Source organism: Melanotaenia boesemani, chromosome 8 (assembly GCF_017639745.1).
Source record: "Melanotaenia boesemani isolate fMelBoe1 chromosome 8, fMelBoe1.pri, whole genome shotgun sequence".
Taxonomy (NCBI): domain Eukaryota; kingdom Metazoa; phylum Chordata; class Actinopteri; order Atheriniformes; family Melanotaeniidae; genus Melanotaenia; species Melanotaenia boesemani.
Window position 1 is genome coordinate 35557747 of NC_055689.1, and position 26938 is coordinate 35584684.

The 26938-nt window shown below is 43.0% G+C and overlaps 1 protein-coding gene across 1 annotated transcript in view; it reads left to right on the plus strand.

Moving 5' to 3' along the window:
• Positions 1-21702, plus strand: part of LOC121645006 (thyroglobulin-like) — a 258794-nt gene extending 237092 nt beyond the window's left edge. Inside the window, exons 11-18 of the mRNA XM_041993281.1 lie at positions 16318-16423; positions 16817-16923; positions 17026-17131; positions 17496-17608; positions 17753-17858; positions 20923-21053; positions 21148-21289; positions 21410-21702. Of these exons, the coding sequence (XP_041849215.1) occupies positions 16318-16423; positions 16817-16923; positions 17026-17131; positions 17496-17608; positions 17753-17858; positions 20923-21053; positions 21148-21289; positions 21410-21636 (1038 nt within the window). The 3' untranslated portion in view covers positions 21637-21702. The remainder of the gene's footprint in view (positions 1-16317; positions 16424-16816; positions 16924-17025; positions 17132-17495; positions 17609-17752; positions 17859-20922; positions 21054-21147; positions 21290-21409) is intronic.
• The last annotated feature ends 5236 nt before the right edge of the window (positions 21703-26938 follow it).

Sequence of the window (26938 nt, forward strand, 5' to 3'; positions counted from 1 at the left end):
TGCTCCAAAGGTTTTTGTACAGAGTTTTGCTGTTTCCTGTCACTGTGGGCTGCAGAGCACAGTAGTACACAGCAGAGTCAGACACTGCAGCAGAGGAGATCACCAGATCCATCAGAGTTTCTTCTTTTCTAACTCTAACTGAATGTCCAGATCCTGATTCCTTAAAAATTTCTCCAGACTCCAAGTGAGCGATCAGGAATTCTGGTGGTTTTCCTGGATATTGTCGATACCAGAAGAAATAATTAGAAGCTCCCTTGGTGTACCTGCAGGACAGAGTAACAGAGCTTCCTTCTAAACTGGACATGGTGGTGTTGATGGTGGTGAGTTGTTCATCACTGAAACCTAAAGGAAGAGAAATATTTGTTAATGTTTAACATGATTTACTTTCAATAAATATTTTCATTTAGCTTAATTTTCCTTTTTAGTCCATTAATACCTGTTAGAATAAGAAGAAGCAGAGAAATGGAAAAACAGAAGATCAGCATGTTGAATAAAAGTGATGTTTGTGGTTTGTGTGTTGAACTGTGTTGAATGTGGAAGTTTGTGTCTCTTCTATAGTTCAGTAACAGCTCAGCTCCTCCCTGAATCTCTCCAGTTACCGTCTGTGATGTTCCATGTAGGTGTTTTAGCTCCACCCGTTGATTGTGTGGAGGAAGCAGCAGCTCAGTTCAGGATTTTTCAGCTTGCTCTGGTGTGGTCACGTGGTGGGTTTCAGATGACAGCAGCCATCTCTGAGTCTGTATCATCTACATGTGTTGAACCTTTAAGATGTTTTGTTTGTGAGTAAATCCGACTTGTTTGGTGTTCCAGGATGGATAATAGTGCTTATTTTGTCTTTATTTAGAATGTGGTAAGATTTCTGGTAGTGATGTGTGATACCACTCATTTTATTTCCAATTTGATACCAAGTAAAAAACAAGCCAGCTCCGGTGATACCGATCAGATACGATACTTCATACAGAAACTTAATGTGTTTACAAAATCACTTTGAAAGCAGCTATGCTGAGAGGAAAGGAAGTGGTAGTTACATTTTTATAGAAAACTGAAATTACCATAAAATGCATAAATATGTATAGAAATACCACAATAATAGCATGTTTGTCACCAATAAAATATTCAGTTAATAATGATAATAATAATAATAATTTTTATTTATAATACACTTTACATTCTAGAGAAAATGTCAAAGTGCCAAAAATTAAAATCACGTAAAGCATGAAAACACAAAACTCTATAAACTAATACATACATTAGATTATAAAAACGCCTGCTGAATAAAGCTTTCAGGTGTTTTGTAAAAGACTCCACTGTCTGTGGCACCCTCGGGGGTTCAGGCAGGGAAATCCACAGCCATGGAGGAGCAGCCTGAAAGGACCTGTCCGCCATTTTGCTGAGTCTGGTCCTGGGTGGGCAAAGGCAGTTAGAGTCAGTGGACTGAAGACGGCGAATGGTAGAGTGTGGAGTCAGTAGCTCTGTCAAGTAGCCAGGAGTGTGGCCATGCAGACACTGGAAGGTCAGCAGACACATCTTACCCCTTATTTCCACCGGATGTGTGTGTGTTGCATAACGGCTGCGGTTTCGTTCTGACCTCTGTGGCGCGTCAGTCCACATCGGGAGCGTGTCAGGTGCAGAGCGCCCACGAGTGCAGTCCATCTAGCTGGATCCGCGCGATCATTAAATCACAGGAGGACTAGAGAATATTGTGATTCTCAACTTCGAAGATAAACGTCTAGTCGTCCATGATGAAAAGAAAAACCACTGAGAGACCCTGACCGGTTAATGACGTAATGTTTACTGGTTCAGCAGCGCAAATCTGCACGGGGGCTTTTATTTTGAAAATTGCCAGAAGCTTTTACACTGCTCCCGTGTCTGACTTCCTGTCTGCTCATATCTGAACTGCAGAGTTTGATGCGTTATGGGTGCATGTTCTGTCAAAACCAGACTCGCCACATTTATTTAGCAGAGAGTTGCAACAAGACGCTTCCAGGTTGCTTCTGACACGCACCGCGGTGCGCCCGGTGGGAACTAAACCGTTGACTAAAATGGCCATGATAAGCTGCGGCAGCCATAACACGGTGCAAACGCACCCGGTGGAAATGAGAGCATTTACTCTATCTTCTGCTGGACGTGGAGCCAATGCAGGGACTGCAAACAGGGGTGATGTGGTTGTATTTGCGCCTCCTCTTCAGGACGTAGGCAACACAGTTCTGGAAGTGCTTCTCCAGGCTCCTCCCCGTATCCCGACGAGGAGATCATTACATTAATCCAGCCTGGAGGTGACAAAGGCCTTAAACCAGCTTTTCAGTATCACTGAGGGTAAAGGAGGGGCAACGTTTGGAAATGTTCTTGAGATGAAAAGAATATTTTTTGCAGAGATTTTAAATGTGGTGGTCAAATGAAAGGTTGGGGTCAAACCTGACAACAAGGTTTGTCACAGAGGTGGAGAGATGGATGGAGTGGTTAGAAAATGAAGTAGTTGTCATGGGAGAGGATTAAACCTGATGGTGCCAACGAGGATGGTCTCGGTTTTTGTGCTATTAAGCTATAGAAAGTTTTCTGTCATCCATGCATTTATCTCCTCCAGGCAGGAGGAGAGGGGGGGTAAGGTGGCCGTCAGTGAGGTGGCATCAGTCTGCAGGTAGAGCTGAGTATCATCGGCATAGAAGTAGAAAGGAATTCCATGCATGCCGATGATGTGAACCGGGGGAACATATAGATGTTAAACAGGGTGGGACCGAGGACAGACCCTTGAGGGACCCCACAGGTGACAGCATGGGGCCTTGACCTGGCATCCCCCAGGTCCACACATTCAGCCCTACCTGTGGGGAAAGACTGGAACCACTCAAGGACAGTTCCAGTCAGACCAATGGTATGCTGCAGGCGGTGAAGGAGGATATGGTGGTCCACTGTATGAAAAGCTGCTGTTAGACTGAGGAGGAGCAGAAGAGATGGGAATTTGTCAGCTACCACCAGCAGATCATTTGTGACTCTGACCAGGGCTGCAAAACTGGACTGAAACATTTCATAGAGTTTACAAGTCTTTAGGTGGCCCTTGTAGTGGAAATTTTATTATCAAAGATCACACAGTAAGTGAGAATCACACAAAGTATTTTTATTAAGAGCTGATCAGCAATGAGAGTCACGCAGTCAAAACAGTTTTGGCTGAGCGAGTCCACAGAGATACACATGGGCTTGGTTAATATGGACTCGCATGACAAGAAAGCATCAAGGTTGTAGGTACAAGCCCTCAGTACACTGTCTACAGAACCTGCTCAAACTGGTTTTATCACGCTTCTTCTTTCTTTTCCTTGATGAGTTACAGAGTTTCTGAAGAAAGTTACCAGCGGTGTGATAAGAAAGAAAAGCTCATTACCAAATATTTGCTGGGTACAGGTCGTTCTGCTCAGTGAAATATAAGCCATGGTTTTATAATACAAAGTGCAAGATTACATGTCTCATCTAAATATCACACAAATATAAGGGTTATGTGTAAAACTTTCCATTACACCCTCGAGATGGGTAACCACCACCTTTTTCAGGACCTTCAAAATTAAAGGCAAGTTGGCGTTGGGCCTGTAATTTGACAGGGTGTTTGGGTCTAGACCAACCATCTACTTGAAGCTAATCCAAGCGAGGCTTACATGGCCTGGTTATGTGGGAGATCCTGAGGAACGAGTGGACGGTGGAAAAGAGGAGCAGCAGGAAAAGAGAGCAAACCGAGAGCTTAATTTTCTCAGCAGCTGAACAAAGAAAGCTGATGGAGATCAGTGACGTGCGGTGGGTTCATGGCTGGTGAGGCACCGACTCCTCTGGAGTCACATTTACATGGTAAGAACTGAAAAGAGCTTCTTATTTCACTGTTCATCCACCAGCATGAAACTACGCCCCCTGGAGGTGAAGCAGAGTACTGCTGCCTCCTGACCGCACGTCACTGCTGGATAAGATGTACTGGCCCTGCTCAGTTTATTAATGATCCAGTAATCAATATGCATCATCATATAATGTCAATATATTATTGCGCGTGTGTGTGTGTGTGTGTGTGTGTGTGTGTGTGTGAGCTACATTAACTCTGTTCCACCAGCAGCAGCATCTTACCAGCAAAGCGAACCTGCAGCAGGTGGAAATAAAGAACCAGAACATGTCTCAGAGCGGGAGGAATCTTTGAAGAAATGTTTGTTCTAAACGTGTTGAGCTGTAAACATGTTGCTCTGTAGATACCAAGACAACGTCAGAGACCGAGACAACGTCAGAGACAAGACAACGTCAGAGACAAGACAACGTCAGAGACCAACAACGTCAGAGACCGAGACAACGTCAGAGACCGAGACAACGTCAGATACCGAGACAACGTCAGAGACCGAGACAACGTCAGATACCGAGACAACGTCAGAGACCAAGACAACGTCAGAGACCACTGCTACTGGTGGTCCTCCCCCTGAAAACCGTGGGTCTGGTGGTCTGAATGAGCTTTGAATGAAGCGTGCGTCCTCTGCAGGGTCATTAATAAAAGGCCAAGCCATGGTAACCAGAAAGGAAGCCTGTCTCTATCTATCTATATCTTTCTCCGTCCATCTCTTTAGACCAGCTTTCTCTCTCTCTCTCTTTAAACACCCTCGGCCTGTATGGACGGGGCTCAGCTGATCCCAGTTTTACTGTTAGCCAACCAGAGGCAGTGGAGGTCGGGTTCCTGAACCTGGGGAGGGTTAATAAGGTCTTAATTAGTTTTAATGAATACCATGTTCTTTTTATTTCATGTTCAGTACGTGTATAGTCGTGTTTCTTTAGTTACATCGGCACTGACAGATTTATTGATTATATAAGACAAAGTAGTGATATGATAACAAGTGTTTTTATTTTACTTTAATACCAGAATGAGGTGGGAGCGCAGCGTTCTACCAGGTGGAACTTTTCTTTAGGGAATCTGTATCTTTGACACGCAGCTAAGCTAAGCTTGAACATTAGCCTGCCCCGAGCAGGCTAGTTCTGGTGCATCAGTTACCATGGTTACTCACCGGCATTCACATAAACCACCTTTATGGAACAGAGCTCTCTCTGAAATGATCCAGACTTATCAAGATAAGCCCGGCTTTCCCTTAATCCAGCTTTGTGGAAACCCCCCTGGTCTGGTTGGAGGTTTTCATGAATCCAAGTTCTTAACAGTTTTGGCTCCAAACACATCTCAGATTTTCTGGCATGTTCTGACTTCTTAGATCATCTGGAACAGTTTTACCTGCAACTTTGGGGACATGTTTGTGTATTTTATGCTCCAGAAATGTGGAAGAATATTGTATATTTTGGGTAAATGGTGACGTCTGTCTTACTCTCCTAACACTGCTGATTCACTCTGCATCATTGTCTATAAAACCTTATAGGTTTGAGATTTTATTTGTTTAAGTGGAAATATAAACTCTGCTTTTCAGCGCTCTGCAACCTCTGCTTGGTTTTCTTCATTTTATCTTCTCTATAACACATTTTAAAACATTTTCTATTCTTTCCAAAGCTCTATGAAGCACATTGTTGGTGAGTTTTTCTATTAGAATAATTAGTGTTTGCAGCTGGAACCACAGAGACTCTGATAAAACAGGAATGAGCAGAATCCATCTGATATGAAGCTGTGGTCTGAATACCACTTCCCTCCTCTTTGAAGAGTAGTCAGATATCTGTGTTCAGGTTTTTGTACAGCCTCTTCTACACTTTGTATCACTGTGTTTCTAGAGCACAGTAGTAGAGAGCTGTGTCTGCCAGGGTTAGCTCGCTGATGGTCAGGCTGGTTGTTGTAGACGTTGTTTCTGAGGAATATCGCTGATCAGGAATGTATTCAAGACCTGTGTTGTCTTTTGCTCCTTTCCAGACTATAAACTGAGGAGCCTGAAGGTCAGAATGTTGTTTGTACCAGTAGAGGAGAGGATAACTATCATCAGTCTGATATGTGCATGTGAGTTTGAGAGGTCGTCCTTCTCTTCCACTGACTTCATCTTGATCAGGAGAGATTGTGTCTGCAGCTTTTAGTCCTGGAAAAAGTAGAGAAAATGAAGCCATCAGACTAACATTGTCCATGAGGCTGAGAGGAGAAGACAGTGGAAAATGTCTCCTGTACAGTGTTACTCTGTGGACATTCACAACTAAATCAACTGTAGAACTCTGTCAGTTCAATTTACAAGATGATCCAAAGATGATTTTCATTCTATCAGAGCAAAGAAAGCAGAAAAGTAGTGAAATGCAGTCTGTATATGTGGTTAATGCAGCAGCTTCAAGCAAACTTTAATCCCTGTTCTTAAACTCACCTAGAATGTGAGATAGAAGCAAAAAGAGGTAAAGCAACATGTCTTTGGAGTTCTTAAAGCCAGACACACAGCAGATGAACAATGTTCTTCCACTGCAGTAGAATGAAGAAGAAATAATGTCATTGGATGAGCTGAAGTTCAGTGGGCGGGGCCATGATGTTTTCAGTTCAGCTCAACCAATCAGATTGTTTCCTGCTTCCACAGCAGCTCTGTCTCTGTCTCTGATCTTTACTGCTTCATTTCTCTCTTGTCTTTAGTCTGCACACCTTATCTGCGTGAACTGGGACAGCCTACCCAGCCAACAACAATTTCTCATAGCAGCAAAGTAGGACGTTGAACCACTTAAACCTCTGAAATTACTGTTTGCATATCATAGGACGCTTTAGTGAACGTTAACACCGACTGTATAATAAAGTAAAACAAACAAAAAAATGAGGCTTTGTTGTTTTCCAGCTGGCAGACACGTCATTAACCTCTTAAAAATCTATGAATATCAAATATTACAGAATTTTAATGCCGCGGTTAAACAAACATGTTTTAAATGTACTTGGTTTGGTCACCTTTCTACTAAAGTTTAGTAAAAAAAAAAAGTACTCTTCTGAGATTGGTTGCTCATTCACCACCGTCTTGTGTGCAATGAATTCTGGGAGAAAAGAGGCCGCTGTAGGAGCCACAGGCCGTGTCCGAATGTGCACCTTACTCTTACATAGTGCCCTACGTAGGGTTCACGCCATTTTGTCAGAGTGTCCAAATGTCCAGAGAGAAAAAAGTAGGGCACTCGAAATTACCCACAATGCATCTTGAAAAGTAGTGAGCATCGATGGTCACTAGACCACAATGCATTGCGGGCAGAAGCTCAACGTGGCTCAAGGAGGCAAATAAATTAGCTGCGCAAAATTACCTATAAGCAAACAAACAAAGAATAAACTATAACATAAGGAATAAAAATAAATATTTACACACAACTTTGGATTGGATTTGGAATGACATCTTGACGCGGGTTGTGGTTGCCGTGGTGATGGCAGTAGTCACGTGGTTTGCAGTGAGGAAAAAATAGGCAGCTTTGTGTCCGAATCGCCAAGAGAATGAGTCGCTATGCAGTGCAGCCCTATGCAGTGCAGCCCTATGTAGTGCAGCCCTATGTAGTGCAGCCCTATGTAGTGAACGGGGGGTTAGGGAGTAGGGTGGACATCTGGACACAGCCAACAAAAGTGTTCTGAAGCAGTCATCACTGGGTGGATGGTCTGTTTTATTTGGTTGTCGTGGTGATGAGGAGCGTGGGGTAAGGTGGGAGGTGAAGGGTTGAACTGTCAAGAAGGAGTTGTCAGACAGTCACAGAGTTTTTTCCAGAGCAAGGAGGACGGGTAGCCGCCATTTTAAGACAGTATGTTAAGCTTAAATGTGCTACATTAATGATGACTTGTTTACAGGGCGCCGTGGCCATTTTCAGTCCACATCGGGTGCGTTGTGGCGCGTGTCAGAAGCATTTCTAAAGCGCCTTCGCTAATCTTACGCAAGTCTTTTTTTTTTTTAACTTGTCCTGTCCAGCATCATAGCAGCTAAATGATAATCTGGTTGCTGTATCGTGCTGAACAAATTTGCTCTGCCAAGGGGAGGCCTATGGGTAAGGCTCCTCTTGATAATGTGATTAATTTATTTATTTATTTACTTTGAATCACGGAATCTATGTAATCTTGCTGGACCTGACCGGAGGGGACAGAAAAAGATGGAAAATAGCAAAAAAAAGAGCAAAAGGGAAAGAAGAAAGGAGACAAAAAGATCACAGACAGAAGGAAACGACCTTCAAACCACACCATCACCAGACAACAAACTGTTACACCTGTACATGAACACACCAGAAAATTTCCTACAACTTTTACAAAAGCAGAAACACACACACACACACAGAAAAAACAGGACTGCTAGTCATTAAGAGTTTTTAAATATAAAACCAAATCAAAAAGACATAACAGCGACCAGATACTAACTCACAGGAAAAAAAGAAGAATAATTATCAATTAGTATTAAAACCCACTGGACACTCAGTGACTGTCAGCATGCAGAGCATGAGGAAGAGGAGTGATCAGTGATGAAGAGTGGTGAGTGAGATCGTGCAAATGTGACCACACCTCCATGGAGGTCAGAGGCAGACCAGGGCAGCGTAGAGACCCGGGCCCTCAGCAGCAGTCCCGGAGCACCAACCCAAGCTACCCCACCACGAAGACGACTCCAGCCCCACCCGAAGGGCAACAGAGGAGAGCCCCAGCAAGAGCCCCCAACGGTCTTGATCAGCAGCCACCGGCCCGGCCAGGGACCGGCCACCCAGGGCAGCCCAAGCGAAGGGCCCAGGGCCCCAGGAGCCCAGAGGCAGCCGCCCCACCCCCCAAAGGCAGAGGGCCCACACCATGCCTAGGAGGACCAGGCCCCCCAGACAACCACTCGGTGTAGGCCAGCACACACCCCGATGTTCCAGCCGCACACCCCGGGAACCAGGGTGCCATCAACCCCCACCCACTCCAACCTGCACCCCATATAACCCCACACTCACACCCTCCCCTGTGCCGTAACCACAAGCACTCACCACCACACAGTCACATCACACATAACCCACCCACCATGCCCTGTGGGGGACACCCCAGGTGGACTGCGGCGCACGTACCTGGTGGAAAAGAGGGGTCACACATCGGCCGTAAGACTCACGCATTTGAGGGGCTTCACACACACTCATGCCACACCTCCGATTTCTTACGCTGAAATACTCATCAAGAGCAATGCTGGCTAATCAGGAGGCTCGGGTGGATTCCCATAGGGCCGCGTTACTCTTCAGTCAACCACTGACTGACCCACCTCCTCCCTCGGCTCTCAGCTGCAGCCACCCCAGCTCGCTTCACGAAAGAGAGGAGCCCAATAAAAGTCACTATTGAGGTCTGCCCTATGTGTTGGTTTTGTAATATCATGTGTGGATTTAACTTAAACCTGGACCCTAAAATAGGGGCCAAGCCAGAGAATCCAGATTCCACAGACCCTCCTTGGTGACACTCTGTGTTCCATGATTTATTATAATCAATCACATCAGTATCACACAAAAATTATTTAAGTAAATAAAACTATGCCAGCATGCTTTACAATTCACTTTTCTCCAAGAGTAGATCCAGTAAAAGGAGGTCAGAGGTCGTGTTCTGCCCCAAATGCTATTATAAAACATAGTCTGTAAAATATTAACCAAAAAGATCAATTATTTTCAACATCAAGGGTTACTAGAAGCTTCTGCTGTTAGCTAACTTCAAGTTAGATGGAACAAACATAACATGCCCACAGAGAAATGATAAACCAATTAATAAATATTAAACTAATTAAAATTAATAAACCAAATACAATAAAAAAGATAAATATTTTATTTCTTCCAGAAGGAAATAACAGTTCCAGTAAAAAAGGTTGAGCAATGACTGACGGAAAACGATTGCTTCAGACATGTCCACCCACATACGTAAATACTTACTTAATCATTTTGGAATATAAGTTCAGCTCCTGCAAAGCTCCGCTTTAGGACCGTGTCCCAGCGTGGGTCTTCAGGGGAACAAGCATGGACCTGGTCTCTAAAACTCTGATTCTGTGCTTGGCGTTGGCCCTCACCAGGGCGGGACCGCTGTGAGTATTAATGAATGCATTTTCATCCATAACAGGTCATAACTGTGTACAGGTTATTTCTTAGGCTAATATATAAATATGTAGTACGGATATAGGATGTAGTAAATCATAAACAGATTTTTTCCCCTGTTTATTTGACATTTTTAACATGATTCTGTTCATCTCAGCAGTTTAAATTTTCTGGGTGAAAATGACCAAACATTTATTTTTTAACTCTGTTTGCTGGTTCACTAAGTTCACCAGTTGGATCAATTAGACAAACTTAAGACTGCTTTATCATCATGTTTCTTTAGTCCTGCATCTGAAGAACAATGTGGTGCTAAGCAGAAGCACAGAAAACTAACTTATTTTGTTCTTTTCATCTTCCACAGGCCGGATTCAGCAGCAGGTGGGTTCTACGTATTACGATTACATAACTGTGCAGAACTTGTTTGAAGCTTTTACATCCTTATGTCATATATTATATACCTAATATTTGTAAGTTTATCACAAAATGAATGGAAAGGTGATTATTTTCTACAACAAACCAGTGACATGTGCAATGTTGTCTATCCACCTGCAGGCAAAGGTAAACCCCCCAAGTGCAGTGATGTCAAACTTGGGGCCATAACTACAGACAATGCAGGCACCACGTACATCTTTGCAGGTAATTACATGGAGAAAATCATTAAAATAGCATATCTAATGTTTTCTGTTTACATGCAGAAAGTATGAAGTTAAAGTAAATAGCATAAAGGATAGGATATGCTGTGCGGTAGGGATGCACACAGATGTTGGTTTAAAGTGCGTCAGCTGATATTTACCTTGTTGGCTGCAGTCGGTCCATCAACAAACAAGATAAGATCAGTCAATCAAAGACTTTGGCCAATATTTATCTGGAGTGTCCTCATTGGGTTTCATTGATTTTCCTCTGAAACTGATAGTGATTTATTTATTTATATGCATGTAATTTTGTGGCGAATTAGCATTTTTCCATCCGTATAGTCCCCAGAAATTTGGTGGATCCTTTCACCTGAGTCCATGTTCACACTGCCGGCAAAGTGACTTAAATCAGAGGTTTTTGCCCACATTGACCCTGATCTGATCTTCTCATTACAACCTGAACAGCACATCCAGGTTTTCTTAAATGCATGTAGAACTAAATCAGATAACAATGGACAGAACTGTGTTACATCATCTCTTTTTCCTGCTGGGGTTGCATGAGGACTTTTAAACTGATGATAAAACTAGAAAACCACCAGCCAATGATAATGATTGATCTACCATGTGTATGGATGCAACATTTCATGAACAACACCACAGAAACAAGGTGAACATCGATAACAGCTCAGGTCTGTTTACACCAGGAACTTAGTGGACACAAAACAGAAAGAAATTAAAATAAAGATGACAATAAATCAGCAGGTGGTTCTGGGTGCATCCATCGTTAAATATGGTATTCAGTGGTTTGAGTCGTATTTTTCAAATACAGTGTGTGACTGTTGATGGGGTCAAATCCTCCTTTCTCAGTTGTCCTGTAGGTGTCCCACAGGGATCAATCCTCTGACCCTTACTATTCTCATTATATTTTATTGACCTCCCAGATGTATATCATGATCTCAACATTCAAATGTATGCAGATGATACAGTTATTTACACTCATGGTTCTACAATTGATATTATTTCATCCAAACTTACCATTGCTTTAAAAGGTATACAAGACTGGCTTAAATATAATTATCTTATGCTTAACATAAACAAAACTTTATGCATGCATTTGCAAAAAGACCAGGGCAGTTGAACGGCTTAAATATATCCGTAGGTGGTGAGGTATTTGAAATGGTATCCCAATTTAAGTACCTGGGAAACATATTGGACTCAAATATTACCTTTAAGAAACATGAAAAAAGTGGTCAACACAGTAAAATTTCATCTTCAAAACTTTAAGAAAATTAGACCTTTTATTTCAGCTGTTGCTGCTAAATCATACCTTCACTGCGTGAGCTTGTCTCATAGAATATTGTTTTACAATATGGTCATTAGCAGGCACCACAGTACTAAAACCTATAGCACAACTTTATAAAAAAGCCATCAAGGTTTTGAACATTTTAAAACTTTTAAACATTCTTGCCTCATCTACAAATCTCGTCATGTCTTAGCTCCCCCTGGAGGAATTTATCAGACGTAGCGACAGTAACCTCAGGACCAGATCTGCCTTCAGAGGGGACTGTGAGGTTCCGTTTAGACGGACTGCCACAGGATAAAATACCATTGCTGGAATAGTCTTCCAACTTCTATACGATAGAGCTCCACCCTTATAGCTTTTTAAAAAGAACTAAAACATGGCTCAAAACCTGTCAACATAGGTGAGGTTTAATGTGTGCGATATAGTGTTTGTAGATTGGTTTTTGTGTATTGTATATTGTAAATTATATCTGTTGTTATGTGTCTTTTCCGAGGACTACGGATGGAAAATAGCTTTTAGCTAAATCCGGCATATTTACACAATGTCATGTATTTGTACAAAGTGTTCATCAATGTGCATTGTCCTAGAAAAAAAAAAAAGAATATCTGGGTCTTGTGCAATGTTGTGATCTAGCGTCATTAAACATCAACAATGTTCAAATAAAAATTTGATTTAATAATCAATATAAATATTGATTATTATGGTCTGAGACGCTGCTGGATGGTGGACAGTGTTCCTCTGGTAGTAATGATGCCCAAAAGAGATCAGAGTCCAGCTTTAATGAGCCAAAAAGTGACAAACTTAGTAAACCAGCGCTGAAGCGTGGAGGCTTAATTTAACCATTTACCAAAAATATGTATAGAAAGGGAGAATATAAACTAAACGGAGTCAACTAGTTATAATAAGAAAAAGAAGGAAAAGGTCGGCTTAACACAAATGACATGAAGGGAGTTTCCTCTCTCCATCCTTCATGCATGTTAAAATGCATACTCAAGCGTCTGCTCCTCTGAAGAGTTCTTTGTTCTAAGTGTGGAGTTTGTCCACGCCCACAAGGAAGTGTAGCTTACTATCTCAACCAATGAGCATGCTCTGTGGGGCTTGGCTGTAGATCAGATCACCTACATGAAGCTCGTTTACTGTCACCTTTCTGATTTTCTTTGTTTAAAAGTATCAGATCAACACGTCTGTACATTATAAGATGTGAAAGTCCAGATCAATGATGTCATTGTTAAAACAATGAATTGATGCACATTGTAACGGGACATTCATCAACCCTTCAAACACAATAAAATAAACACATAAATGTTATAAAACATTGAACAAGAGAGAAAAGTGAATGAAGCTTCAGGTCACAGATGAATCAAACTCTGGTTGATTAAATTTTATACCAATCCTGATGATAGTCTGCTTTTCGTAATACATACATATATATTTAGCTTATCACAGCATAAATGTAGTGGACATTATTCAAAACATGATCTTTGTTTAATTCTCCTCTCAGACAAAGAAAGTCTTTTCCTGATGAGTGTAGAAAACCTTTTTACACTGTTTAGATTAACCTCTTTTCTGCAGTTTGGACATAAAAACAAAAGGAAACTGGTTGCAGTTCTTAACTATGTGAATATTTCTATATGGAAGCACCCTTCTGCCTGTTTCTTTTAAAATTCAGCGAATGTTTATGTCATTTGTCTTTAGATATAACGGAGCGCCACTGCGAGCACCACAGAAAACGTGTAGAGGCCAGAGGCAGGTTAATTGGAGCCTTTTTACCAGCTTGTGATGACAACGGACAGTATCTGCCAGACCAGGTTAGCATCACCTGAGAATATCCACACTGAATTTTATTGTGTATTATCATGTCTATTCAAGTAATTGTAATTTAAATTCACAGTCATACCTGAACAATCTCTCATTACTGTGCTAGCGCCACGGCTCCACCGGATATCACTGGTGTGCAGACAGTAAGGGACGGGAAATACCAGGAACTGCCACGCCACCTGGTGTACCAGATGTAGACTGCAGCAAACCAAGTGAGGCTTTAAACTTCTCCAGACTTACAACATACATTTACATATCCAAACTCCAAGTCTCATCTGAAAGGAAGTTGAAATAGTTAAATAATGCTTTTGGACATGTTAACCCTTAAAACTCATCCATCCTGAGCGCCATCATTTGTATCATCATCAGCGTCTCAGGAGCGGTGGTGTGTAGCTCTGTGGGGTAAATGTGATGGATATTTTACCCTTTAGGTGGTCTACAGAAGTTTTCCAGGCATTTCTATCCCGTCCAGGAGGTCTGAAATACAAATTCAGATCTGAAATTCAAACTTTTGTGCCACACATCCGGGACCTGACGTGAGGCAAAACAAGTCAATCGCAGATGGAGTAACGTCAGTTTTGTGCAGTTGTTTTCAACGGCTACAAGCAGAGGGAGGGCGAGGGGAGGGTGGCGGCGGGGAGAGAGAGAGAGAGGGACTCTAAGATCCAGGCCAGCCACTCTCACTACAAATTAAAACAAATTTTAACAGATTCAATATCAAATATGGTCATTTAGATTCGGTTTTTTGAAGCAATTATTCAAACAGGCATATTCAGATTCAAATTGAATGATTCAAATTCAAATATAAAGAATTCAGATTTGCTCCCCAGTGGCACAAACCTTATCCCATACTGGCTGCTGTGTTATGCAGAAGAAATTTGCTCTGCCAAGAGGAGCTTATTTATTTCCTCATTTGTATAAATATCACATTTTATCTTATTTATTTAGCATTATAGAATTTGTGTAATCTTGCTGGACCGGGCACAGAAGAAAGAAAGAAAGAAAGAAAGAAAGAAAGAAAGAAAGAAAGAAAGAAAGAAAGAAAGAAAGAAAGAAAGAAAGAAAGAAAGAAAGAAAGAAAGAAAGAAAGAAAGAAAGAAAGAAAGAAAGAAAGAAAGAAAGAAAGAAAGAAAGAAAGAAAGAAATGGAGAGAAGTCAAAAGGAAAGTAGAAAAAGGAAGAGGAGACAAAGATGCAGTAGATAGAAGCAACAAGCTTCAGTCCAACCTAACACCTGTACAGAAACACAACAGAGAATTTCCCAAAGCTTTTACAGGTGAACTTAGCAGACAATCATCAGGAGTTCCTAAAATATAACCAAGACAACAACAACAACATGTATCACAACAACAAACAAAGAACCAGAAACACACGCATAAAAATATATATATAAATAAATAAATAAACCTGAATAAAATAGCTTGTCTATAAACCCACTGGACAACTCATTGACTGTGTCAGCATGCAGAGTAAAAGGAGTCTGGATTGAGCAGAGATCAGTGTGACCCTGCAAATATGACCACGCCTCCACAGAGGCCAGAGCAGACTAGGGCAGCCCAGAGACCAGGTCGATCAGCGACAATCCCAGAGCATGAACCGAAGCCCCCCCCCCCACTACCAAGACTAGCCCGGACCCACCCCGAGGGCAGCAGAGGAAGGCCCCAGCCAGAGCCCCCCATGGTCACGAGGCGGGCCAAGATCGGTAGCGGCTGACCTCGCCAGGCAATGGCCATCCAGGGAGGCCAGAGCGAAGGGCCCCGAGCCGCAAGAGCCCAGAGGCAGCCACCGACTGCTCCTCCACCCTCACCACCACACCCTGCCACCCTCCCGTCACATCACACCCATATGCAGTAGACTGGGCACCCCCTAGGGCCCGCAGCCACCCAGTCAGCAGATCCAGTATGGATCCCAGCCCCTGGTGCAACCACCTCCCCCTGCCCATCCCCAGTGGCGCCCAGGAAACGGGTGTGAGAGGACCCCACTGCCCTCACCTTCCCTGCTGATGACTGTGTGTTGTTTGCCATTAAAACTGGGGGGCAGTGACCACGCCATGCTGGGAGCAATGCCACCCAAGCAGCTCCGCCCACCATGCACTACATGGCATTCCCCCCAGAAGTTGTTTGTGTGTTGTGTTCATGTGGTTTGATGTCTAAATGTAATTTAGATTGCATGACTGGTTTAAGTCTAGCTGTACTGTGCAGGATGGGGGTCACCAGGTCGAAATATCATTTTAGGGTATGAAAACTAATTTAAGGCATGTAAACAGTCTGATGTGACTGCTGCTTAGACTCCATGCGTTAGTTGCACCAGATAATCATGAAGCAGATGAATCCTGTCTGTTTTGCTATTCTAACAAATCTTACATCATTTAAATTTGTGTTTTATTCTCAACCAGATAAACCAGAAGGTTCCACGACTAAATGCCAAAAGGACAGAAACAGTACAAAGACCACCACTACAGGAGGACAACCCATAGCTGGAGTCTTTGTTCCCCAGTGTGGTGAAAATGGAGAGTTTCTCCAAAAGCAGGTTGGTTTTTGGACTTTTCACTGAATTTTGAGTATGCATTATCACTTTACATTTGTAGTCATTATGACTATATGATATTTTATTACTCTGCTAGTGTCATGGCTCCACTGGACATTGCTGGTGTGTAGACAGTATTGGACTGGAAATACCAGGAACCAAAACTCCACCTGGAACACCATCTGCGGACTGCAGCAAAGCAGGTAAAGCCTCAGACTTGTCAGGACATTTAATATTTACATATCTAAATACTAAGTCTCATCTGAAAGAAAAGGCAGAACATAAAGGGCATGGATGGTATAGTTCAGGTATCTTTTTACCTACTGTCAGCTAATTCTGCTAAGATTTCTTCCATGTGTGATTGGTTAGGGATTAGAGAAATCTGATGCATGCATAAAGGCAATAAAAATCTTGAATAAAGCTTGTATTATAAGACTTGCAAAGGTAATCTGTACTTGTAGATGTGATTTGTGCCTTTTTTTTTTGTTGTTACAACAAAAACGGAGATTTATGTCGCTATCCTAGCTCTATAGTTTAGCTAAAAATTCTAATATTTCTTAATAAACTGTGAGGATGTATGTCCCATTCTTAACCAGCTGAGCGTCACTGTGAGCACCACAGATCCCGAGTAGAGGCCACTGGTACTTTAATCGGAGCCTTTTTACCACAGTGTGATGAAAATGGGAAGTATCAACCACATCAGGTTAGCATCTCTCTGGTGACTCTGATTTATTGAGTTTTACTGTGTTTCATGTACGTTTTTAGTAACTGTTACAGATGTTATAACTACATGATTGTTTAATAGTGCCATTCCTCAACTGGACATTGTTGGTGTGTGAACGAAAAAGGGAAAGAAAAACCAGGAACCAGAACTGCACCTGGTAAACCAAGAGTGGATTGCAGCACAGCAGGTGAAGTTTTATACTTGTTGGTCAGATCAAAAACAAGTGAAGGAGCATTTGACGAATAATTAGGTTAGTTGGTCTCAGGTCAGTAACATGACTGGGTATAAAAGGAGCATTTGAGAGCGGCTGAGTCTCTCAGATGTAAAACTGTGTTGAGATTTGCTCATCTGTGACAAACTGCATCTAAAATAATAGAACCCAACTTTTTTTGGAATCAGACTTGTAAACACATCAAAATACTCAGTTTGGTCAGAAATGGGAAGCAGAAGATGACATAGTTGGATGAATCTCATTCATTTCAAGAAATCTTTACCAAATATTACTCTAGATCCCATTTCTTAGGATCTGCTTGTGCATCATTTCAATGCAGATGGGCCCCAGCGTCATTGTGAGCGCCACAGAAACAGCACCCAGGCCAAAGGTGTCGGAATTGGAGCCTTTTTACCGCAATGTGATGAAAATGGACATTATCAGCCACAGCAGGTTAGCATCACTTGAGATTTATTTTCAATTAATTCTATTGTTTCTATTGTTAATTCTATTGCCAAAAAATTACTTAAAGTAATTGTATATTTACATTTGCAGCCATACTAACTAGACCCACATGATATTTTGTTTCCTTGCTAGTGCCATGGCTCCACTGGACATTGTTGGTGTGTGGACAAACTGGGACAGGAAAGACCAGGAACCAGAACTCCCCCTGGGACGCAATCTGTGGATTGTGACAAAGCAAGTAAGGCTTTTCCTTGTACACTATGTGATGCAAAATTTCAATTTCCACAATACCAGGTCATAGTTAATAGATGGCAACATCTTTCATATCAGCATATTAGCATAAACCTCATCTGCATGCCAGCAGGCTAGTGTTAGCATTTAGCTACATCATATAATAGAATTTTGAAGCTTCACATGACTGCTAGAAGAGGTGGTGAAACTGACTCAATTTTCAAGCAAAATTCTTAGTTATGATTTTTATTCAGGTATGACCCTAAACAGAGATCAATTTAAGGCCGATAACTAGCTTACACTGGTCTCTAAGCTAATGTTGGTGGCCTATCTATAAAACATTAGTCTCAAGTTAAAGGAGCAATGTTATGCTCACATCATCCTAATTTACTTTAAAATGTGAATTCATAAGGGCAGAATTTAATCCAGTAATTTTCACAAACCCCTTTTATTTATTATATATCGATCCTCTCTGTAGGCCCTCAGATCAGCCTCTGCCAGAAACAAGCAGAATGAGACTCTTTCGGCCTAAGCCCCGCCTCCACCTGATGCAGGCTGCCTCGCATTGGTCAGCTGCTGACGGTACTTGTGGGCAGTACACGCTATTTTCGCCATAGAAGCACCGGCAGCCATTAGAACTGACGGTGGAGATCGCTGCTTTTCTGGCCTTTGCCATAGAAATTCGTTGTTCCATGTAGCTAATCAGCTGGATGTTTTTAGCCTGCTTGTTACATTTGGTCATCTTTCTGGTCATCATTACAGGTGTGTTACCTGCTGGTAGCAATCAGGTAAAGTAAGTGTGGGCTTTATTCCTTTAGTCTGACCGTTGCTCACACTATGAAAACAAAACAGACAACTTGTTTGGTTTTACTTGCAGCTTGTGGCTCAGGATCGGAAACGCGGTCCTTGATTGTAGGAACAGACCCTCCTTTCAGCTAAAGCCTGGTAGCAGATCCCTCGTTTTACCTGCTCTTATTCATCCAGCTGTCTCCGGTGAGGTGCCGGTCACAGATAGAAACGTTGGTGCAACTCTGTGGCTGGTTCCCAAAAACAAACTCCATCCTGACTGATGTTTTCTTCGGGAATTTGAATAAATGTAGCTTTTCCCGTTGAAGAAGCATTTCTTGTCTGAGATGCTGCTGTGTCCACCACGGTGTCTTCTGCCTTACGATACAGCGAAGGTGGGTGAGCCTTTCTTCTCGTGAACGTGCTCAATCTGTAGAAGATGACTAATAACTGAGTCCGCCTCCCACCCTGAGATGTCAGTGAAATATCGAAGTAGATAAAAACTCTCTAAAACTGATTGTTTTCAGCGCTGTGGAAACTGAATGTAGAGGCAAACTGGAAAACTCAAACATGCGCTTATGTGATTTAAAAATAAACACAACACTCACTTGTCTGATAAGAAAGCTCAGAAAAGTCCAAATAGCATAATAAGGCCCCTTTAAGCAAAGCTAGTGTCCATAAGACTAATTAGCTTAGACTGGTGTCTATGCAATGTTGCTGGCTTCTCTCTATAAGACCGTATTTTAATGAATGAATGAAAAATGAAATGAATGAATGAAAATGAAAAATACTTTATTAATCCCTTTGCAGGGAAATTCATGTTTTCAGTACAACCCATCCAAGACTAGACAAAACAACATATGATGACACAAACAGAACAGGCATACTGACGGAGCAGCCATTTCTACAGCGCTCCTTGTCTTAGATATAGGTGAAAGGTAACATTAGGGGAGTAAGATGTAGCTGAGAGGATAAAAAAAAGGCATCTCCACACTGGGCCTAAGGGCCCATTATTAAGATACAAAAAACACTCCTCAGTACATACAGAACATAACTCAGACAATCACAACATCAGAAACACATGGCGGGGGGGGGGGGGGGGGGGGGTCTCCAATCGCAGCAAGTGCAGACGCAGCTGCATTCTCAGAGCGCGTCCAATCAACCCACTGCCCGGGAGTGGAGGGAGGTGGAAGGACAGCAAGGCAGTGAATAACGGGGAGGTGTATCTGTAGTGGTGTACTTGAGTGTGGTGCGTGTGTGTGCGTAGAAGTGAGCATATGAACTTTGCCCCAGTTCTCCCTCACAGTCTCTGCCACCTGATGATAGTGGGGCATCCTTGAGGGCTGATCCAGGTTGAAGTCCATCGCCCGTGAAGTGGGTGAGGGGAGGGTGGGGGACTGAGCGTCCATCAACAAAACATTCCAGGGAGCTTTCAGCCAGCCATCAAGGCCAGCACAGGGAGCCAAATTTGATAACAGCATTTGTTTTGGTTCAGGCCAGAGCTGTTTCGTCTGCCTTGAGTCTCTCAGTGGTCCCACTGGCGACTCCAATCATCCGAATTTTTGGGTCAATTTCCATCCAGCCGAGCTGACAACTTCTCCAAGTTGGTGACCACCTCACGTACAAGCCCAGAAAGCGCAACCAGTTTGCCATCCAGAACTGGAATAGCCTCCAGTTTACGATTCAGCTCCTGTACCGCCAAAGCCTGATTGTTCATAGCTCGGCACACACCAGCACAGAAATCCGGCAGCTTGCCAGTGACTGCCGACAGTGTCCGAATTTTGCGATATGCCAGGAAACCGCCCGCTCCAAACAGCAGAAACCCAGTTATCATGAAACCGAATGTATAGATGTCCTCAGCGTCCTCGACAGAAAGAATCGACAGACACATGACTTTCCACGCTCCCCAGGAATCCATCACATATCCAGCCGAAAACGTTCCGCCAGGGCAAGCAGGCTCCCCTACGCCTGTTTTCCGGTTCGAATAAATTTGGTCGATTGCATTTAGGGACCAGCTGATCAAATCCATATCCAAGATTTAGTTTTTGGAAGGAAATGCAGAGAGAGGCTCAGAGATGACAGGACAGTAGCAGGGCAGAGTGAGAGAGGGAGGAGAAGAAAAAAGCGTCTGCCTCGGTTGAGAGCCGGAAGTCTGAGCAGTCTTAACCTTCCCATCTAACTATAGACCAAAAATGTTAAAGAAAAACCAAAATGTGTTTCTGTAGGAGGAGAAATTGTTTGAGCTTGCTGCAAGTTTTTACTAAGGGGTTGTCCGATCTGCACAGGTCGTGTCTACATGCGTCTGGATACCATCCGTGATGGCCTCCACTCCTTACCTATAACCAGGGCATGGCAAGAAGTAGGCGACAGGGTGGAAGCTGCTTTCTCCTACACTGATAAGATGTACTTGATTAAGGTACGCCTAATATGAAAATGTTATCTCATTTTTTCATGGAAGTTTCAGTGGGGGAAAAGGGAAATGAAATCTCTCCTTTACCAAACATTTGCAGGATGGTGAGATTTACATCTATCTGGTAGGTTCCAACGTCATTGGCGACCGTCCTCGATACTTGAGACATGAGATGGGCTTAGATGGACCTGTGGACGCAGCTTTTGTGTGTCCAGATGAACACGTCGCTCATATAATCCAAGGTAACATTTTTAAAGTCTTGTGTTTTTCGTTTTTAAATAAAAAAAGCTGGTCCTGAATGCTGGATCTTGTTTGCTTATAAAGTGTTTTCCAGATTTCTTGACTGATTTTTCTTCCAACAGGAAACAGAATGAAAGATGTGGACCTCTCTGCCACTCCCTGGACCGTTATCCGAGATGTGCCCTTGCCCTTGTCAGATATCGATGCTGGTCTGTGTGGTCCAGACGGTATTAAACTATTTAAGGGCTCAGAATATTACCACTATGAAAGCCCTATGATACTGGCTATGGGCAGGATTGTTTCTAAGCCAAAGAAGATCACCTCAGCAATCCTGGGTTGTGAGGATTAAGCATTGAAATAAAGATTTCACGGCACATTACAATCAGTGCATTCTATATGACAATGATAATGGGGTGAAGATGTTTAAACTTATGTTTAAATAAAGCACCTTTCATACAGACTTATTTGACTTTTGTCTGGTGAATTAAAAAAGTAAAGTAAAACCCAACTGAGTGCAAGTCCTTTTTGGCTTTGCCATAAACACTGTTTCACCATAAGCTCTTTTCCTTTTATTTCTAGTTTGCCGGTGTTATGTCAGAGTTTAGCCACTAGAGGGCTTACTACACAAAACAAAGTGTTATACCAGAAATTCATTATTAACCACAGCAGTTTCAGTCTTGATTAAGACTGTTTTTGTAATTACCACCACAAACATTAAGCAAATTGTCTACCGTGACCCTGATTTTGCTGCAGTCATGCAGCGTTATTCCAAATCTGCCATTTTGGTTAGCTAAAATGCTATCCTAGGGTTGATATTAAGGCATATTTTATCTGCCCTTTGTCTGAAATGACATACTGAAAAAATTAAGTATATCGTAACAACTACAAGGGCTGTATGTGTAATCTTGGTTACAAAGGAAAGCTGAGTCATGTGAGAGTACTACAGAAGTGTCAGAATGAAGATGTGTTATTGTGTTGGTGTAAATTCACCTAGAACACAGTAGAAAATGTAAATGGTTATTTCCTCCAGAGGATAGCTAAATTCATCTAGGAATGAGTAAAGTAATCCTATAAGTACGGGAGAATGCCCGATGAGGTGTCGGTTATCAGAGGCCTGAACCGTCCAACACGAAGCCATAAACCATAAACTTATAGAAATATATCAAGCTAATCATTGTAAAAGAACAACTTGTGTTCTGTAAAGTGGCAAAAAGCTAAATTGTCTACTGCCTGTAGACCATAAGAAAGTGTCTCTTGAGCCATACCTTCCTCTACCTCTACACCCTACAAACTACTTTGCTGCTTCGCTCTGCCCACTGCTTGGATTTTTCTGCTAATATTCTCATTTTTCTACTCAAGAAATGTATGAGCAATGGTTCCTGGATTCTCATTAATCGCTGAGACTGTATTTTGTGGTAGATTTGGAATACTACTATTTTTTAAGACTCTGAAGGCAGATTTGTCCTTGTGTGGCGTCTGCATGCGGTCGGTTACGGCGTAGCTGACGCTGGTGAGTTTGCGCTTGCACCCAAGCGTAGGGGGAACGCGTCATTTTGGTGTCGTCTTGCAGTTTCTCCTCCAAACCTGAAGGTGGCAGCAGGGGTGGTATCAGCCAGTAAACTCACCAGGTCGGAGTTCTTTTGATGGTTCACTTCAGTTCTGTAGGTACTTTCTGTTTTAAATCAACAATGGGGTCCAGTATGGTTCAGTGTCTTTATTAACTTATGGGAGAAAACAAAGAACTAATTCGATCAGCCTCTCATCAACTTGATCCACTGGTTATTGTTTTTAAAAAGTGGTTACTACACAAATTCAGTGAGAAGATCCAGAAATCCAGAAACCCCTAATCCCAAATTAACCGTCTGCATAGCAGGGGTGTACGTCAGGTCTGGAAGAGGTCCTCGGGTCTCTGCGGAGCTACACAGCACCTACTGGTGATGACGCAGACGCCTTTACAATCTTCTCATTGTCACGGCAGCATGGCCTACAAATAGCAGAAGCCTTATTTACAGTTACTCAGGACCTAAAGCTAACTAGCAGCAAGATGCCTCCCTTCCAGCCAAAACCGAAGAGTAAATCATCTCACAGGGAAATGGGAGGACGAGCAACAGGCAGAGTCCCATTTGCTGAGATTAGGGATGTGACCAGCTGGCCTGCTCTGCCATCCAGACCAAGCACCTCCTCAACAACTCAAAGAACAACTCAGAAAGTAAAAGGCGACAGAAAAAGCAAACGGCTGAGCCTCAGACTCTGGTTGTTGGTGACTTTGGTGTGAAAGACGTGAAGGAGATGGGATCAGATGTGGCTGCGCCCCCAAAGATGGAAAAGCTCATCCTGCATGTGGGGAGGAACGATGCTGTGAAGCACCAATCTGAGGAGCTGAAATGGGACTTTACTGAACTGCTGGATACCATCAGCTGTCCGGATGCCCAGATATTCATCAGTGGCCCTCCCTCCAATCAGAGGAGGAGTGGAGAGATCCAGCAGGCTGTTTAGTCTGAAAACAAGGCTGTCGGCTGCATGTTCCACACATGCATCCGCAGGCACGTTTTTAAGCCAGATGGATTCTGCCTGAACAGGTCAGGAGTGAGGCTGTTCACCTCCAACCTGTTTTATTTTCTGAACAGACAAGAGAGACCAGAACAACATGATAAGACAGAGCCTAGAAAAAACCCTGATAAAAGACCACCTCAGCCCCTTCCTGAAGAAACCCCCAAAGCTTCCAGCGAGGACACACCCCTTCATCTCATCATCCACCATCCAGGTCACCCTCCCTCTCCCCATCCTCTCCACCCCTCCTGGACTTCACCTCCCAGATGGAGGAGCTGGTCACTGTGGTGACCAAACTGACCCCATGCACCAGTCCCATTTTTTTACACCGAAACATCCCGCTTCATCCTTCCCCACCAGCTCCCCAGCGAGGTCTGACTCAGTCGTCCCAGCCCCAGCGCCCACCTCCTAGGATGGAACCAAACTCCTCCTCCATCTGTCTCCAGCCTGATTACAGCCCAGCATCTGATGGATCTGTGCTGGTCCAGGCTGCAGCTATGTGCGTACTCATGGCTCTCTCCAGGATCGGGTCCCACAATTCAGTTAGTTTCTTTTATCCCTGTTTTAGTAGACACCAATCAGACTGATAAATGTTCAGAAAAGCCAGATTCACCCAGTACGTTCTATAAATTTATCACATCTTGTGTTCATTCCTCGTCAACCTCAGCCTGCCCAGAACAACACCTGGACAGGTAATGGTTTTAGCACACTGAAGCTAGCTTTGCTAAATGTCAGATCTTTGGCTGTAAAAACATTTTAATCAATGATTTTAATGCAAAGCACAAACTTACATTTCTTGTTTTTACGAGAAAGCTGGTTAGACAGAGAAAATGATGCTTGTTCTTATAGAAACGACTCCAGCTCTGTGGGTGAAGCTAGATCACATCAGAAAGGTGGAGGAGGGGCTGTTTGCTTTAATGACTCCCTCCAATGCAGCAGATATCTTAGAAGACTTTGGCTCATTCGGATATGTGGCTCTCCAGATGACCTCCCCTCTTGTGTGTTGTTCATTAACATTTATCGACCATCTAAACACTGTGCAACGTTTTTTGATGACTTGGCTGAACTACTGTTGATAATCTGTGTTGATTCTGACTGTGTAATTGTTGGTGATTTCAACATTCATGCTGATGACCTGGAGGGCAGAGAGACTGAAGGATTGTGTTCTTGATAACGTTGGTTTAACTCAGCATGTGGACCAGAGGACCCTGCCTGGATCTGGTCGTCTCTAAAGGTCTGAATATGTCCCAGGTTGTGTTGATGGATGTTGCTCTGTCTGATTTCTGTGTTTTCTTTAAGATGCTGTTATTGTCAATAAATTAGCCCAAACAGAGGTTATCAAGAAACGGTGCATTGGTGAAAATACCACTGAAATGGTATGGTGCCTGGCTCAGTAACCCCAGAACTTCTATCCATCCAGGCCTGGAAGGAGTTTGCTTCTTTCTTTACTGACTAAATCCAGGAAACCAGGCAGTCAGTCAGTGCTTCCATGCCAGGGGCAGGACATATGTCCCTGTGTCTACTCAGACACATGAACACCAGGACACACTTTCTCCAGTCAGTCCTAAAAATCTGGATGAGATCCTTGTCCATCTGAAAACCACCACTTGCTGTCTTGACGCCCTGCCAACCGGGTTTTTTAACAACGTGTCATGATGCATGGCCTTAGATATGTTCCAGATATAAACACGTCTCTGCTTTCAGACGTCTTCCCTCAGGCCCTAAAAACAGCCGCCGTCAAGCCACTACTGAAAAAGAAAAACCTGGACTCGTCCCTGAGCAGCTACAGGCCGATATCAACCCTCCTGTCTTAGTAGGTTTATAGACAAAGCTGTCTTCCAGCAGCTACACAACTTCCTGACATTAAATAACTGTTCTGGGGCCTCATTTTATAAACCTAGCATAGGTACAGAAACCGGCGTACGCCAAATATAGTAAACTTTTTTAAAAAAACCAAACTTGGCTGGAGAATGTTCCTACCTCCACACAAACTCTGACCCAGGCATACGCACAAAATCTGGGAAAACGGGAAACTGACACCAACGGTTCAGAATAAAATGAAGGAAATGATGAAGAGGAGAGTCTGCTGCCAACATTTAGCAGTCAGTAAGAGAAGATGTGAAAATTAAGCTTTGGTCATTTATTCTGAGGTCCAGCAGACTGGGACAGACTGGAGGTCTAGAAGTGACGCTTATGAAACATACAAGAGGTGGATTTCATTTATTTATTTATTTATTTATTTTTACACAATCTTTTTGTAGTTGTTGTCCCAATTTCCATCAAGACCGTCTCCCTCTCCTGCAGCTCCTTGTCCACCTGGTAAATAGCAGTGATGGTGTCCCTCTGCACCTGCGGGTCTTCCTCTGAGGACACGGCTGCTGCGGTGCTGGGTGGAGTATCTGGCCTCACCCTCTCCAATCACAGCTGCAGCCCCGCCCACCTAGCTGGACCACACAGGAACTAGAAAGAAATATTATTTAACACTAAATAAACTATTACCAGTCTGAGAGGTATCTGTACATGTTTAATTAAAACATTAAAACAAAAGACTTTTCTGACCTTTCTGACAGTAATGCCCACGCCGTGCCCACTATTTACACATTTTTACATGACGGCAAGGACAGGTGCTTCAGCACCACCAAGTCTCTATCTGTGCATGGTGATGAAACCTACAGGGTATAGTATCACATGTTCTCGTATACAAAGTCTCAGGATTTGTTCCAGATGTTTGCTTAGCATTGTTCTGTGTATGTGAGCCTATGTGAGGCCACTGGTACGCATTGTCAGGGGAGTTCTCTACGGCTGGCCAGAGTCCACACAGATGCCGCAGATCTGTTTAACATGTCACTTTTTGTAATAAAACTTTTTGAATTATACATCAAGCTGCCGTCCGGAGCTCTTTTTACCTCTCAACTATTTTTCCTCAACATCTGCTGCTGAGTCCCAGATATCAGAGACGTCGATACGGAGGAAGCTTCACACAAGCTGGTGATTTATTCCACATGAAAAGTCATAGCAGTAAGAAGCTGAATCATTGTAGAAGAAGTTAGAAGTGATCAGCTCTGACAGTCTGTTGTGTGATGCAGCTGAATGTTTGTTAT